At 33.2% G+C, this 17,112-nt stretch overlaps 2 protein-coding genes across 3 annotated transcripts; one reads left to right on the top strand and one right to left on the bottom strand.

Annotated features, from left to right (window-relative positions):
- Nucleotides 1-372: 372 nt before the first annotated feature.
- Nucleotides 373-3,736, bottom strand: LOC130943840 (glucan endo-1,3-beta-glucosidase 5-like). 2 transcript variants are annotated; one of them, XM_057871881.1, is made up of 2 exons: nucleotides 2,985-3,736; nucleotides 373-1,620 (listed from the first exon to the last, which is right to left on the bottom strand). In XM_057871881.1, exons 1-2 carry the CDS (start codon nucleotides 3,326-3,328, stop codon nucleotides 510-512), a joined length of 1,455 nt encoding a protein of 484 aa, XP_057727864.1. In that variant the 5' UTR covers nucleotides 3,329-3,736; the 3' UTR covers nucleotides 373-509. The 2 variants fall into 2 exon arrangements, with proteins under 2 accessions (XP_057727864.1, XP_057727865.1); XM_057871882.1 differs by having other exon boundaries at nucleotides 373-1,609; nucleotides 2,985-3,284.
- Nucleotides 3,737-12,418: 8,682 nt separating this feature from the next.
- Nucleotides 12,419-14,859, top strand: LOC130944528 (GTP-binding nuclear protein Ran-3). Its single transcript, XM_057872877.1, has 8 exons — nucleotides 12,419-12,602; nucleotides 12,696-12,765; nucleotides 13,036-13,092; nucleotides 13,182-13,299; nucleotides 13,891-13,980; nucleotides 14,082-14,261; nucleotides 14,361-14,438; nucleotides 14,654-14,859. Exons 1-8 carry the CDS (start codon nucleotides 12,600-12,602, stop codon nucleotides 14,721-14,723), a joined length of 666 nt encoding a protein of 221 aa, XP_057728860.1. The 5' UTR covers nucleotides 12,419-12,599; the 3' UTR covers nucleotides 14,724-14,859.
- The last annotated feature ends 2,253 nt before the right edge of the window (nucleotides 14,860-17,112 follow it).

Raw genomic sequence — 17,112 nt, 5'->3', positions numbered from 1 at the left:
ATTAGCGAAAATAATAATAGAAGATGAAAGACACCTATAAAAAAATAACATTGTTATCAACGTTGAAAATAAAAAATAAAAAAATAAAAAATGAGTTAAACCTAAATTCTAAATAATAAATTCTAAATTTTAAATTTTATACTTTCAATTAGTCAATTGGTTTTAACTGTTTATGAGCTACGAGATCCCTCCCTCTCTGGCTCTCTCTCCTAAACGCAAAGGGTTACCACACAAATCTTATACTAAGTAGCAACAACTTGAGACACAGGTTGTGGACTTGTGTTGCAGGAAGCTAAGCTTCTTTATGTAGGCGTAAGTTGTAGTAGACCACACAAAGTATGGTGTATCATGCATCACTATGATCTAAAGACCTTAAGAAAAACAGATACATGGCTAACTAACTGCACTACACTGATTACAGTAGATACATAGGATCAACCGTAATTGAATTTGTTATCAACATTTTGTACCACAGAAAATAAATCAAGGCTATAGCCAAATTACAAGGTTTACATAATAATAGTAATTATATAAAACAATAACACAAAGAACACTTTTCTTAGAAACCAAATTCTCCCATCAAACCCTTCAGCAGAATCTGTCTGAATCATGATCCTAAACTTGCAAGTTCCAACAGAAGGGTCCTTATCAGTGATCATAGAAAGGCCAGGGAATTTGCATGCACTGTCCAATTGATCATGAATCTGGTAATAGCTATTGAAAGCATAAGATATGTTACCTTTAACATCTAAGTTACCACATGAAGTTCCATAGCCAAGACTAGTACAATCAGCATTTTCACAAGCATATGCCACACTTGGTGCAACTTGGTCATCATTAAGATTTGCAGAAGGCTTCAACACACACCACTTCTTAGCCAGATAATCAACACCACTAGCTGCTACCAACCCCTTTGATTGTCCAAGGCTAAGTTGGTACTTAGGTTGTCCATCAAAGTAGAATATTCCCCAATGGCGCTCGAAGTTGCCCGGTCGAATGCTCTTGTTATCTTCATCTATGAGGCTAAACAAGTAAGCATCGACCGGACCAGGCCTCATTGGAGTACCCTTTTGAGATACATAGTAGCGCGACACGAAGCCTTGGTTGAACCGTTGAGCAAGTTGAAGATTAGCATTCTTGTCTCCATCAGTAGGCCAACCAATTTCGCCTATGATTATAGGGACATTTGTGAAACCATTCTTCTGCAGGGCCCAAACTAGTGTGTCATGGTTTGCATCAAAGACATTGTCATAGTTTTTTCCATTGTCATTGATGGCAGGTTGGTAGCCGTTGAAGAAGGCATAGTCTACCGGGAAATTTGGGTCAGAGTAGAGGCTAATGAAAGGGTAGATGTTCACAGTAAATGGTGCACCATTTTGGCTCAAGAACTTGACAATCTGCAGCATGAGATCATGGATGTCCGGCCGGAAGTCTCCGTCCGAAGGCTTCTCAGATGAGCTCTGGTATACATCTGCATTTAGAGGGACAGTCACTTTGACACGGTTGCTCAGACCGGATTTCGTGAGAGCTGCTTGAATGTTTTGCAGAGCCGGAAGCGTTGTGGATTCATAAGTACCGTTGTATGTTGACAAGAATGGTTCATTTCCCACTGCAACATACCTTAGCCCAAAAATCAGATGAAAATGTTCCTATATTAGTTAAAAAATCACAGAGATCTTTATTGGAAGATATTTTGGAAGCAATTAAGTTGTAACTCTGTACTTCTTCTAAACTTTAAAAACCTAAAACAACCAAGAAACCATGAAAATTATCTAACAAGTTGAACTTAGCATCCGCACACAATCTACAATTGTATTAGTGCAATAAGAAAGCTTAATTGTTAGTTCTTACAACTATTGAAAGTTGTGGCTATATCTAATAAATTTTTTAATTGGTAACTTATACAAATAATTTATGACATTTAGTTTAAAATGTTAACTACTTCTACACAAAATTGTAACTTCCAAATTAAGAGACAGCATGAGCAAAATCCACACCATAATTACTCAAAGAATATAACAATATAAATAATTCTAACGAGCAACTTTACTTGACTATAGGGTGGAACTGGACCGGGCTACTCAATGGAGATTCATAACTCGTTTTATTAAACATGCTAGGCTTGAGCTTTTGTAAAAACTTATTAGTTAAAAAGGCCAGGTCATAAGCTTAAAAAAAGTTTACAAAACTCGTTGAGACGACTCGTCAAAATATTTGTTTTGTATTATAAATAAGTTATTCTTAGTTTAGACTTTTAAATATTTACTTATATTAGTCACAAAAAAGATATTTACTTATATTAAATACAAAATAACACTAAACAAATCAATAGTCAATGCTAATTAAGATCATAATTTTTTTTCAAAAAAAAATTTATAAATTATAAATATGGTTATGATATATAATTAAAAATTAATATATAAATAATTTTTTTATAAATTATAAATTTTAAATTTTAAAATTTATTTAATGTGCATTTAAATATTTTAAATTTATTATTTTTTGGAATCTAATTCATAAAATAGACTTTTTAAATAGATTTGTAGGCAAGACTTTAACCAGGCCGGACTTAAGGTTGAAAAAATGCCTACAAAAAGTAACTACCTTAAATTTTTGAGCCATCTATTTACATTTTACAAACATAGAGAGACTCATCAAAGCCAAAACTCGGACTCCACTCGGCCAATTTCCACCCATACTTGACCATTACTATTTTTCTTAACAAGGAGAACATAAATCATGTGGGACCCATATATTTTCCTTAAAATTTCAACGATCACATACTATTATTTAAAAAAAAAATTGTTCATTTTAGTCCCAAACAACTAATTTTCATGAATCAATAAAGTCAAACAACAGATAAAATTAACTGCATGGAGCAGCACTCTAGAACCAACCCAAAATGTATGGTTGAATAGAATCATTAGAATGAATCTGTCAACAAAAATGGAAAAAGGGTGAATCAGTGTATGTATACATGATACCTGATGTCAACTCCTCCAGAGGAGAGATGCGCAGAAACGTTCTTTGAAACCCATTTTTCAGCAGCTTGAACACTATTAGCAAGTGTATAAAGCATGTCATTTGGGATTCCAACCATAACTTGAATCCCAGATTTCTTCATAGCATCCAAGATATCAGGATCAGCATCAAATAGCTTAACCCTCTGAATTCCATTGTCTTTCAGCAATTTCACAACTGTGGATGGTGGCAAAGGGTGTGTCGATTGTATTCCCCAGTTAACACCAATTCCACTCACTGAACCCACTAACCATATCACATTCAAGAACAACAGAACATAAAAGATACTAGATTTTTCACCTTCCATCGGAGAAATAAATCAAACTAATGCTGGCATATTATATGGTATGCTAAATTCGTAGCTCAAAGCAACTTTTCATCACCTAAATTTTAGTGATTCATTTAAACAAATAAAGCAAGTCTTGAAATTATATGATAGCTTAGAGAATTGAAGTTTGTTTTTTTTTTTAAAGACTCTGCATATATATATATAAAAGAGACCAAAAATATAAGAGATATAAAAACACACACTGAAGCAGTGTGGAGTGATATATACAAAGACAAAAAGAGGAAGAACAGCAAGAATCTAAAGTAAGACAGATTGGAATTCGGATAGTCGAAATTGCAGAGTTGCTTTGTAATTAAGCTTCCTCTGTGAACCAAAAACTAGAGAGAGAGAGAGAGAGAGAGAGAGAGAGAGAGAAGGTTGAATGGAATCTTTGCTTTTTAAGAAAATGAAGTAAGCAAAGCAGGGAAGCTTATTAGACAGTAAAGAGTGGTAGTAGTAATTAGACTTTTTCAAAGAAATTCTAGAATATGTCACATGGTTACGTGTAATGTAGTACCAGCTTTTATTATTTTGACGTGACTATTGTTCTCATGAAATGAGAAGAAAGTCACTTCACAGACCACAGTGACGAGCACGTAAGAGTGGAGTGTGGAGATGTGCCTCTTTTTTTTTTCCGTTTAATAGTATCTCCCCAGTATGTAAAATAAAATTTATTTTTAATATTTAACTTGTTATAAATTTTAACTTTATTTAAAATTTTATCATTAACTAATAAATTATTATATATATAAAATAAATTTTATTTTTTAATATTTATTTAATTAAACTAATAAAATAATTATTAAATTAATCTAATTTGGTCGGATTATTTTTTTCGTTGGATGGTCTTAGATTGCCAATTGTCATATGATCTGGCACTTGCCCAATACCTTCACTACCTTTTTGCACTAACTCCTAATTATTTAAGTTCGGTAACGAGAAAAAAAATAAGTATAGGATCGGAATTTTTACTAGTTAATATTAATTAAATTTTTATTTTATTTTTTTAAAAATTTATATTTTAAAACTTATAATTTAAAATTTAAGATATAGATTGACTAGAAATAGTGGCTAACAACCCCAATGAAAAATAAAATTATAGTGTTTGAAAAAAAAAGAAATTAATAAAAAGATAACTGAAAAAATAATTGGTATTGATTGAAAATTAATTATTATTTTTTATTTTAGATTGTTAAAAAATGAGTATTGTTGTATATACAAGTCTTTTTGATATGTATGTCATATAAGTCACTTAGGGCTAGTTTGGTGACATAGATATGGTAACACACGTTTAGTGTTTGTTGTATGAGACACAAAAAAGTGAGAGATACAGTTATATACAAGAGTACACGGAATACGTGTATTTTGTGTCTCTTCCAAATGATGAGACACAGATTTTTAAGGGTGGACACAAATTATATCATTTTTTTGGACAATTTCATCCTTACTAATTTTATAAAATTCTTAACACTACCCTCCTTCCTACTTCATCTCCTCCCACTTCGTTTTTTTCTAGTGAACCTGAACTCCTCCATCTCCTCACCTCCATCTTTCTCTTTTTCTTCATCATAGCCTATTTCTCTTCCAAAATAGCTACATATTTTTCTCTTCTTTCTCTTTATTTTTGTCTATTCCCCTAATCTCTTTTTTTTTTTAATTCTTCTTCTTTTTCACTTATTCCTCTGTCTCTTCTATTTCTTGTTGTATTTACCTTTGTTTATGTCTAAATCCGCCATTGTTACTGTTCTATAATGCATCTATAATCGTCTTTAATGTCGTTAACTTCCAGATCTGCCATTCTTCTTCTCCTTTTCTCAATTTGTTTCCGCCTTTCTCTCTCTTGTTCAAGAGTTTCATCATTTTCATCATTTTTGAAATCAATGTTACAACAATAGTTACTGACCTTGCTGGTAGATCTTTAAACTGAAGATGGAAGGTAGTACTTGGTGTTGTTGGAGGCAAATGGTTAAGATTATTTGTTGATGGAGTGTTCTTTGCTTTTTTAAAAAACAAATTATATTTTATTGGAGGCTGGTTAGGACCATTTGTTAAATATCTTAGGTTATTTTATTTGATTAATTTCTTTTATTAGTTCAAGAGTTGTTAATGGTAGTAGAAAAGTGGAGGTGATTGTTTAAACAGTAGCAGAGAAAAAATGGTGATGGTGGTAGTGATATTTTGTGGTAAGGACAATATTGATATTTTATAAAGAGTTAATTTATTGTTGTGTCTTGTGCTTACTTATCAAACAAATTAAAAAAATACGTGTATCACTGTGTCTATGTTTTCAATGTCTATGTATTTATGTCTATGTCTCAAACTACACATAAACCAAACGCAGCCTTACATAACGTGTGCGTGAAATTACATTGTTCCTCTTTGTATCCCGCGTTCCTCCTCTTCCTTCATCTTCTTTCTCTTTGCGTTTCTTCTCCTTTTTCTTCGCGTGTTTCATCTTCATCATCGTTTTTTTATTACTGTTGTTGTTGCTACATTTTTCCCCCTCCTGTTTCTATTTATTTTGCAACATTATGGATTTTTTTCTTCTTTGCTTAATTTTTTCCTTAAAAAAATTATGAGAATATGAAATAAGAAGATGAAGAAGAAAAAGCAGCAGAAGATGAGTAGGAGGAAGAGGAAGGACTTTGAATAATGCAGAACTTATCAGCATATATACACCAAAAATTCTTAAACAATACATCCAAATATCTTTGTGTCACACCCAAATTTACTGCAAATATAGAAAAATATTTTTCTTTAATGCTGTATTTTTTTTCTCCTTTTTTTCTTTATTTCTTTCTTTCTTTTTGTTGAATGAATGTAAGTTTATCCTCTTCCAAATAATTTTGCAACATTATGTGTTTCTTCTTCTTTTTTGTTTGATTTTTTTGTTTTTATTCTTGTTAAAAGAGTAAAACAAGAATAAATTTGAGAAGGTAAAATAAAAAGAAAAAGATGAATAAAAAAAAAGAAGATGGTGATGATGATGAAAAAAAGAAGAAGCAGCAGAAGATGAGGAGGAGGAAGAGGAAGAGTTTTGAATTATGTAGAACTTATCAACACACATACACCGAAAATTCTTAAACAGTATACTCGAATATTTTCGTGTTACACCCAAATTCGCTGTAAATACAGAAAAATATTTCCTCTAATGCTGGATTTTTTTCTTCTTATTTCTTTCCTTATTCTTTTTTCTTTTAGTTAAATGAATGTAAGTTCATCATCTTCCAAGTAATTTTGCAGCATTGTGTGTTTATTCTTCTTCTTTGTTTGATTTTTTTGTTTTTACTCTTGTTAAAAGAGTAAAACAAGAATAAACTTGAGAAGGTAAAACAAGAAAAAAAAAAGAAGATAATGATAATGAAGAAGAAGAAGAAGAAGAAGAAGCAGCAAAAGATGAGGAGGGAGGAGAAGAAGAGTTTTGAATTATGCAAAACTTATTAACACACATACACCGAAAATTCTTAAACAATACACTCAAATATTTTTGTGTTACACCCAAATATCTTCATGTTACACCCAAATTTGCTGCAAATACAGAAAAATACTTTCTTTAATGCAGAACTTTTACATTACATTCAATTCAAAACATCAATGATGAAACATTATTCACCTAAAGAATCATAAATTACTAACGAAAAAATTAAGTAGAATCGAACCACACTTCAGCCACTTGATTGGATTCAAAACAATAATCAATTTTGTTCTGATTCAATTGATAATCTGAATTTGAATTATTTATTATCTTCAACAACAAGATAACTGATGATGGAGAAAAATGAGAAAAATGAAGGAGGAGGAGAAATTTCGATGAAAAAAGGAGGAAGAGGAGGAGGATGTGGTGTTGGTGACGACGATAACGAAAGAGAAAAATAACGAAGAAAAACGTGCAGTAACGGCACGAAGAAGAACGTGTACGCGTGAATATAAATGACTTGTATAAAAAAATGACTTGTATGTGGAGAATAATTGTTAAAGAATATTGAGAAAATATTAAATTTGTTATCTGTAAGTTTATATTGATAGGAAAAAAATATTCTCCACATCCAAGCAATTTTAGTATCCAAGTTTATCCAAATAATTTAGAGTCACGCGCTTCTTTTTTCCATTTTCTTCTCCTCCGCGCTTCTTCCCTGATGCTACATCTTCTTCTTCTTCTCCTCCTTTTTTATTATTTTTCACTTTCATTACCGTCGTCACCACCACCACCACCACCTCCTCCTCCTCCTCATCCTCTTTCTTCTTCTTTTCTCATTTTTTGTTCATGATTTAATTTTTGTTTGTGTGCTTGTTTTCGAATTGAGTTTGTGTGTAATCATTAAATAATTTCAGTTCATCCTGGATTTTAATAAGGTGCACTTGGTCTAAACTTGTTTTGAAATGAGTTTATTTCTGAATATAATTTCGGCTTATTTCTGAGTGAATTATTTTGTTATACTTCTTCTTGTTTCACTATCTTGAGAGGAATAAAACCAAGATAAATAGAAAAAAATCAAACAAAAAAAAAAGAAGAAAAAATTTCTCAAAACTTCTCATGATGTTCTTCTTTTTCTTGTTTTGTTCATCTAATCAAACAAAGAAGAAGATACACATAATGCTGCAAAATCACTTGATGGATTTGGAAGTATTTTTGTTCATAATTCAATTTTGTTTGTGTGTTTGTTTTCAAATTAAGTTTGTGTGTCGCAATCATTAAATAATTACGGTTCATTCTATATTTAAATAAGGTGCATTTGGTCTGTGAAACGAGTTTACATTCTGAATTTGATTTTAGGTTTACCTTAAATATAATTTTGGTTCATTCTAAATATTATTTCGATCCATTTTTAAGTGAATTATTTTGTTATGATTCTTCTTGTTTCACTATCTTAAGAAGAAGAAACAAAAAAGAAAAAATTTCTCAAAACCTCTCATCATGTTCTTCTTTTCTTGTCTCATTCATCTAATCAAATAAAGAAGAAGAAATACATAATGTTGCAAAATCACTTGATGGATTTGGATGTATTTTTGTTCATAATTCAATTTTGTTTGTGTGTTTGTTTTCGAATTAAGTTTGTGTGTTACAATCATTAAATAATTTCGATTCATTTTGGATTTAAATAAGGTGCATTTAGTCTGTGCTCGTTTTGAAACGAGTTTACATTCTGAATTTAATTTTCGGTTCATTCTAAATATAATTTCGGTTCATTTCTGTTCTGCATAATTCAAAAATCTTCCTCCTCACCTTTTACTGCTTCTTCACCAGGGAGAGAAGAAGGAAAAAAATAAAGTAGCAACAACAACAACAATAAAAAAATGACGATAAGGAGAAAATACGTGAAAAAAATAGTAGGAAGAACGCGAAGAAGAAGGCGAAGAAAAAGAAGAAGAAGAAGAAGAAGATACTCTGTGCGTAAAACGAGCGTGAGAAGAAGAAGAAGATAGAAGAAGCATGCGTAAATGAGCGTGAAAAAAAAAAAGATGCACATGTAATCACACTCTTTTAATGAGAATGATTTTTATTGGTGTTTGATCTATTTGAATGAACTTAAATAAAAAAAATACTTAGATGTATAACAACTAAAAAATAGAAAAAAATGTGCTTCTTATACAACATATTTAGGAAAATGTTGAACATGTAATAAATTTATTGTTATATGTACATTTATATTCGTGTCTTGTCGCAAAAGTAAAAATGGCTTTTTTTTTTTTTTATGCACTCTTAGGTTTATAACTCATACTTTTTTAATATAAAATATGTTTTTTAGTTTTAAAATTTATGAGAAATTCTTAAAATTTGTCAATATATATCATCTTCTATATTTAAAATAAATTTAATTATATTTATATAATATAATTATTTCTATTAATATAATTTAAAACTGCCTAAATTTAAAAATTGAAATTATTTATGTTCCTTGTATTTTATTTAAATTTTAGCATTAGTCGGAAGTAAATATCTTTAATTTTAATTGCATAGTATTGTAATTGAAATATATTTTTATTTTGGGCTTGATATTTGGGCCCAAAAATGGCCAAACAACAATCTGATTTCTGGGTTATTACTTTATTATTCTATCTTCGTATTACTTTATCTCTTCTTCGGTAATGTTGTCTCAATTTTTTATTTTTTTCTTTAATTTTTTAAATTTAAAGGGAGGTGTTTTACTTTTGTTTATTCTATTATTGTTGTGGTTATTGATGTTTTTGGTTGTTTCTGTTTATTACTTTTTATTCCATTGTTGTTGTTGATGCTTCTAGTCGTTTCTGCTTTTGTCTGTTTCTATTTTTGTTTTTGTTTTTGGTTTTACTTTTGTTGTTGCTCTAATTCTATTATCCATTGTTATTGTTGTCGTTGTTTGATTGTTGTTGATTTTGTTTCTGTTTTTTGCTTTTGTCTGCTTCTGCTTCTGCTTTTGCCTGTGCCTCTACTTTTGGTTGATTTTAGGAAAGAAGAGGGGAGGAGTATTTTCGTCCAAAAAACGATTTTAAAATTAAGTTAAACATTTGAGACAATTTTGTAGCGAAAAAAGGTCAGGGACAAAATAAATTTTTGACTTCTACATTAGGGACCAACATCGTACTTAGGGCTTGTTTGAAAATATTTAAAAGTAACTTTTTTTAACTTTTGACTTATGAAAAATAGTAGTATTAATGTCTGGTATAGTTTTTAAAACTAAATTGCGGCTTTCTATAAAATTATTTAGGAGCTTATAGAGTAAAAAAAATGACTTTTCTCATAATATTACTATCTTTTATCACATTTTTATAAAATAAACACTTTTAAAACTAAAATTCCAAATACAAAATAACTTATTTATAAACTATTTTTAATATAATTATTTATTATTTAAACTAATTTTAAAAAAAAATTAATTAAGTTATTTACTTAAATTAAACCTTATCTTTATATTTTTGTCTATTCAAAAATATAATTGCAGGTCTCCCTCTTCCCCAAAAAAGTGTGTTCTAAGATTGATTCTGTTCTTCGTAATTTCTTGTGGAAAGGAAAGACAGATGAGCGGGGCTTAAACTTGTTGAATTGGAGTACTGTGATCACGCCCAAGAGGTATGGGGGCCTTGGTGTTCGCGACACTCAATGTGTTAATACTGCCCTCTTTGGTAAACTAGTTTGGCAACTCTTCCATGGTCAGAACAAATTATGGGTGCGCATTATGCTAGCTAAATATGTTCAAGGAAGCTTGGGGCTAGATCTTCAATGCCCTACGCAATCCTCGAGCATATGGCGCAACATCACAAAGACAGCTAGTAGGCTTAAACATGGCTATGTTTGGTGCATTGGTTCTTTAACTCAATCTTTCTGGTATCATCCTTGGAGACCGTCGGGGTCTTTGGCTCCAGAGATCCCTTTTGTGCATATTTCAGATACTGGTCTTTTCCTAGGTGACATGTGGTCTGGGAGAGTTTGGAATTTGGACCATCTTTATACTGTGTTGCCTGAGACCCTAAAACTAGATATTACAGCTTACAACCCTATAGTGCAGGCAGGTTGTGATCCGAACTGGTGTTGGGGATCTAATGCCTCAAAGACTTACTCAACAAGGGATGGTTATGAATGGCTCCTTGAAAGAAAGGTTGCATGGAATACAAATGAGAATTGGTTGTGGCTTTGGCGTTTAGGAATGCCTGAGAAGGTCAAGGGATTGATTTGGCTCATCTTGCATGGGGCCATCCCCACTGCCAGCCTTCGTTACCGAAGACGCTTAACAGCAACGGATCTTTGCCCCAGATGCAATGAAGCACCAGAATCTGTTGAACATTGCATCAGACTTTGTAATAAAGTGAGCCCGATTTGGGAGAGCTTGAAGGTGGCAATGGAAACTTGGGATGTCGCCTTGGATTTTCAAAGTTGGCTTCGTATAAAACTTTGGACCAATGAAGGAATTTTTGCCGCAGGTCTTTGGTGGATTTGGAGGGATAGAAACAATGATATCTTTAATCAGAATGACATTTAGAGCAAGGAAAAAGTTCTCCAGCTTATCAGGCACTCTGCAGCCGAGTATGCTTCAAGCAAGCGTTCTAATCAGGTGACACACAATCCCTCTTTATGTGATTCTTGGTGTCCTCCCCCAATCAATGTTGTTAAATTAAATTGCGATGCTAGTCTTTTGGAACAAGATCAACTGGTTGGTTTTGGGTGTGCTATTCGGAACAGTACGGGTAAATGGTTATTGGGTTGTTCAGCAAGCATTCCAATAGGAACTATTACTTGGTGTGAGATATTCGCAATTTGGAGGAGTCTTTGTTTGGCTTGGGAAAGTGGTCACAGGGAGGTAATTTGCGAAACAGATTGTCTAGAAGCTTATCTCTTGATTAAAAAGGATCCATACCAGATGTGGAGAGAATACACAGACCTTCTTTTGAAGATTTCTGAGATCCTGCAGCGTAATTGGGTGGTTCAAGTTCAATTGATTCAACGAACAGCGAATTCGGTAGCTGACCGTTTAGCTAAGACAGCGACTAGGCATTCTCGTCCTTACACTGAATTTTTAATTCCTTGTAGTATTATTGATCAGATCATTAGGAAGGAGATGATATCTCCATCCTAGTTACTCTTTGTTTTTTGTTTTATCAGACACAAAAAAAAAAACACTATTTTAAAACTTAACTCTCGTCATTTTTAATTATTGTATACAGAATTCGGTGTGTTACAGTCGTCACAGCGCACGAATAGTGTGTATTTTCACAATTTTGTGGTTATGTCGGAAGTTTTTCATCTTTCAAAGGTCATAGACAAGTTTTCATTGATCAAGGGCTATTTTGTCAAAGAAAACTTTTCAAGCGCAAAATGGTCTTTTAAACACTTGGAAGTTTAAAAATTAAAATAAAAAACTAAAAATAAAAAAACAAAGCTCAGTAAACTCGAAATAAGTAAAATAAATTTATAAATTTATTTTATTTATTTTTAAAAAGAGCTGCGTGAGGTAGACGCTGAGCAGGGGAAATTGAAACCCTCTAACTCCGATATATATAAACCCTCGTCGCTTCTCCAAAACTTGGTTCTGCCGTTTCTCGACGCTACAAACACACTTTCATCTTCCTCTTCTCGACGTACTGAAATAAGTAAAATAAATTTATAAATTTATTTATTTATTTTTAAAAAGAGCTGCGTGAGGTAGACGCTGAGCAGGGGAAATTGAAACCCTCTAACTCCGATATATATAAACCCTCGTCGCTTCTCCAAAACTTGGTTCTGCCGTTTCTCGACGCTACACAAACACACTTTCATCTTCCTCTTCTCGACGTACTCATGGTACTCTCTCTCTCCCTCTCTCTCTCGCTTACGATCGTTGAAAATTCAAATTCGATCTTCTTTTTCACCATTTCCGTGTTTTGTTGAATGCAGGCTTTGCCGAATCAGCAAACCGTTGATTACCCTAGCTTCAAGCTCGTTATCGTCGGCGATGGTGGAACAGGTTTCACTCTCATTAATATCTTTTGTTTTCGTTGTTTTTCCTTCTTTCTTTTATTTTCATTTCCGACCTAAAATTTTAGGCCTAGGTTTAGCATGTTTAAATGAATGTATAACTGAACGGATTGTTGGTTGTGGCCGGTGCTTAAATTCGTCGCTTGTTCTTGCGTTTTTTAATTGAATAACGTTGTTAGGAGATAGAATAATACCTAATTGATGGTTATGAGCTTTGGCTTGATTGATATTAACTTATTTGGAATTTCTAATTTTCCAGGAAAGACTACATTTGTGAAGAGACATCTTACTGGTGAATTTGAGAAGAAATATGAACGTGAGTTAACTAGCTTCTTACTTAATATAAGGATTTAATTTAAGGATATATTTAATATGTAGGATTTATGTATCTTTGATTTGTAACAGCAACTATTGGTGTGGAGGTCCACCCTTTGGATTTTTTCACAAACTGTGGGAAGATTCGTTTCTATTGCTGGGATACTGCTGGCCAAGAAAAGTTTGGTGGTTTGAGAGATGGATATTAGTAAGTTCTTTCTTTCGACATCATTGTATGAGAAAGTTTAATCAACATTCCCTGACTGTGTTATATCTGAAATTGCTTTTGGTGAAGTTGTTTGAGCACTAGTTGAGAGATTATATGTTACATTCGCATGAGCATGGATACTTTCTCGGTTTTGACTGTGCTTTTGAATTATATTTTCTGTGACTACTTGATATGATCATGTTACAGTGCTTAACTTCTATGTTCTAACATAATTACTTCGTCATAATTGATAAACTTAGCATTCGTTGATTTCTTGGTCATGCTTGTATCTTTCAATTGCAGCAGTTATGCCGCCGACTTAATTTTTTATGTCCACATTTCAAGGAATACTAGAATACACACCCGCGCCATGCGTGGGATTGCACAAAGTTACACATTGTTGCTAATTTTATTTGTATAGGAATTTAGCCTTTAGGAACGGTATTGAAATGCTAAATCTTTTTCCACTGAAATGTTTGTATATTTTTTGTATTTCCTCTTCCAGTCTATTATTTCACATTTGTTTCTGTTTATGTGTTGGGTTTTTCCCTTTGGAGTGTGTCTAACGTAGTGTGTAATGTAATGTTTCAGTATCCATGGGCAATGTGCGATCATTATGTTTGATGTCACTGCTCGATTGACATACAAAAATGTTCCTACCTGGCACCGTGATCTTTGCAGGTAAATAAACTCCGTTAATCCATTTACTGTTTTATTTCTAATCATTTAATGCCTACTCAGGGTACCTTACTTGGTGTTTTCTCTGCATATCTGATTTTCAGGGTCTGTGAAAACATCCCAATTGTTCTCTGTGGTAACAAGGTTGATGTGAAGAACAGGCAAGTAAAGGCAAAACAGGTTACCTTCCACAGGAAGAAGAATTTGCAATACTATGAAATATCAGCCAAGAGCAACTATAACTTCGAGAAGCCTTTCCTTTACCTTGCCAGGAAGCTTGCAGGGTACGTACCTTCTCGGGTTTCTACTTTCTACTGCATAATAAATTATCAATTTTTTAATATTATTATACTTATATTTTGTTATTTCTGTCATTTTTACAGTGATCCCAACTTGCACTTTGTAGAATCACCTGCACTGGCTCCTCCAGAAGTTCAAATCGATTTGGCCGCACAGCAACAGTAAGCTTTCTGTCATGATAATATAACTGATATGTTTACAAAATTCACCATCAAAAATATATATATGGATAATGGTTGTAGGATTAACACTTTTTAGTTTCTCAAAACGAGTTAAAAGCCTTGATTATTTCATAGTAGTCTTAAAGTGTTATGTAGCCCATATGAATTTGTCTCAATTCCTGTGATTGATATATGTTTTTGGTTGGGTATTACAGGCATGAAGCTGAGCTTGTTCAAGCTGCTAACCAGCCACTTCCGGATGATGATGATGACACATTTGAGTAAAATCTCATACAGTCCCCGGATCGCCGCTTTTTTTTTTCTGCGTTGCTGGTTTTTGTGTATGCTACAATTTGTTTGATGGGTTGGATTATTGACCTTTGAGGATGAGTATTTAAGTAAGAGTTTATTGATTATGGTATGTTTGGCCTGAACTTGCAAAAATCACCCTTATCAGTCAACCAAATCCCTTTACTTGCTTAGCTATAATGATGATTATAAAATGAGTTGTCTTATGGGTCGATTGGTCTCAATTTATGTCGGGTTTGGCTTACCTACAAGAGTACAAAAAACCTATTTGCAGAAAATCAATGAAAAAAATTGAACACTTGCATAGACCAGCGCACCATTTGAACCATTAAAAATTTTCCAGTTGAGATAGTTTAGGGAAAAAAAAAAAGGGGCCTGCCCAAACCCGTACCACAAACCGGCCCCTTGCCACCTCCCTCAAGCCATAACGGACAACTACTGTATCATGTTTCTCGCAGCAACAGACATGAGAACGCCTAGCAGTGTCAATGGTGACATAGTGGGGACATTAGCAGAACCGCCTGGCAGTGGCAGAGACAGCGGGGAGGCAATACAATGAAAAGCAACAGTAGTAATAATACCAACCGCCAAACCTCCTTTCCTCCTGGGCGCCCCGCTCTCCTTTGCACTTTTTGCATTGGTGGTGGCGGCTCGTGGAAGAGGAGCAGAGGCAGAAACACCTCCCTTCTCTCTCTGTGTCACTCTCCCTCTTTGTCTCTCCACTGTCGACCGTCTCTCATTGGTCGACATTGAATTATCTAGAAGAATTTTGGAATGAGTATAGCTAAATAAAATGATCGAAAAATGTTCATTTTAAATGTCTGGACTAAGTTACAAAATATAGGATATTGGTTTGATTAATAGTTATAAAATTTAAAGCAACTTGGGTTAGTCCTGCGTAAGCATATGCAAGTGTCAGGAGTTCGAGTCTCGACTCGTGCAGCAATTTATTGGCTGGCGGCAAACCCTTAAATGAAATTCAGAAAAAAAATAAAATTTATACCAATGAATGGAATCTTTTAGATTCGTTTTATGTTTCAGGTCTTGGACATGAGGAATTGCAGTTAAGAAGAGCTCAAAGTATTACATTTGTTAGCAAATTGACAAAGTAGAATAAGTGTTGATAAATCACAAGCAGAAATATACAAACACAAAGCTGTGTGCAATACTGGTAATGTATTGGATTTTATTTATTTTTTTGTACGCATTCTTTACTAAAAGAACAAAGAATACCACCAAATAGGACACCTATATAACATGCCTTCACCCTCTCTGGGCACAAAATATGAATTGGGAGATTAAAATATGTTGAATGGCAACTTTGTACACCGAGGGAGCCTTTTCATTGAGAATGGTATAATGCTACTAAGAATTGGTGGAACAACATCCGCTTGTTCCCTAACTTTCCAAAAGTATACGCACTAAATTGCATCTCAAAAAATTGATATGTCTAAATAATAAACCCTTTTGAGGTCTTTTGCTTATGTTACTCATAAAGCATTTGTGCTCTTATATCCCAAACTTTTATAATGTATACACACTAAATTATGACTCTCAAAATTGAAAACCAAATGTATGTCATATGTCAAAAGTCAAAGTACATTATAAAGTACTTAGTACTGAAACTCAGCTAAGTTGACAGTCCTTCTTTGAAACTCAAAGCTAAGTTGTCATATGTCTAAATTGGGCAATCTAAGTTCTCCAAATAGTAGCGTTTCTCCATTTTGCAAAATATGCATCAATTCTAGGATAAATCAATTTCAGACAAAATAAAATAGGCTTCCTAATTACAGTAAACTAAGCAAGGCCCATAAGCTCCTGTTGAAGGTATATATCCTCTTATCTTCCTTTTGTAGATATCATTGATATCTTAATTATGACAAGTCGCTCTTCAATTTAAGTAAACAATAAGTTCAAAAACTTATACAAGAACTAAAAAACAGTTTCCTTGATTTCCTTGCTTCTTACAATCATGGTGGTAAATCCAACAGGAATCACAAGAGATGTGTTCGGAAGTCAGCATAGATTTTGGTAGGTAGGCCTGCAATTCAGAGAGGATTCAAGAGCAGTGGCATCAAACATCATTCAAGTAATGGTGCTGCGTCAGGTACAAAAGAGAAAGAATACTTGAAGGGCCACGTGAAAGATACACATGAGAGACACGGAGACAGTGCAACAATATCGGTGACGGAGAGGTGCAAGGCTACTGATATGTAGTGGAAAAGGTCGGAGTACGCAGGAGTCAGTGACATTAAACTGCGACAATGTGGCAAAGTATCATTGATCATTGGTTGATAGATGTGCAAGGCAGTTGATGGTTCGAATGATGCTTGCAGTTGCTGTTGCCTTTGAAGGTTGGGGTGGA

This window comes from Arachis stenosperma, chromosome 8, assembly GCF_014773155.1.
Source record: "Arachis stenosperma cultivar V10309 chromosome 8, arast.V10309.gnm1.PFL2, whole genome shotgun sequence".
NCBI lineage: Eukaryota > Viridiplantae > Streptophyta > Magnoliopsida > Fabales > Fabaceae > Arachis > Arachis stenosperma.
This window is presented reverse-complemented; position numbering and strand designations above follow the sequence as displayed.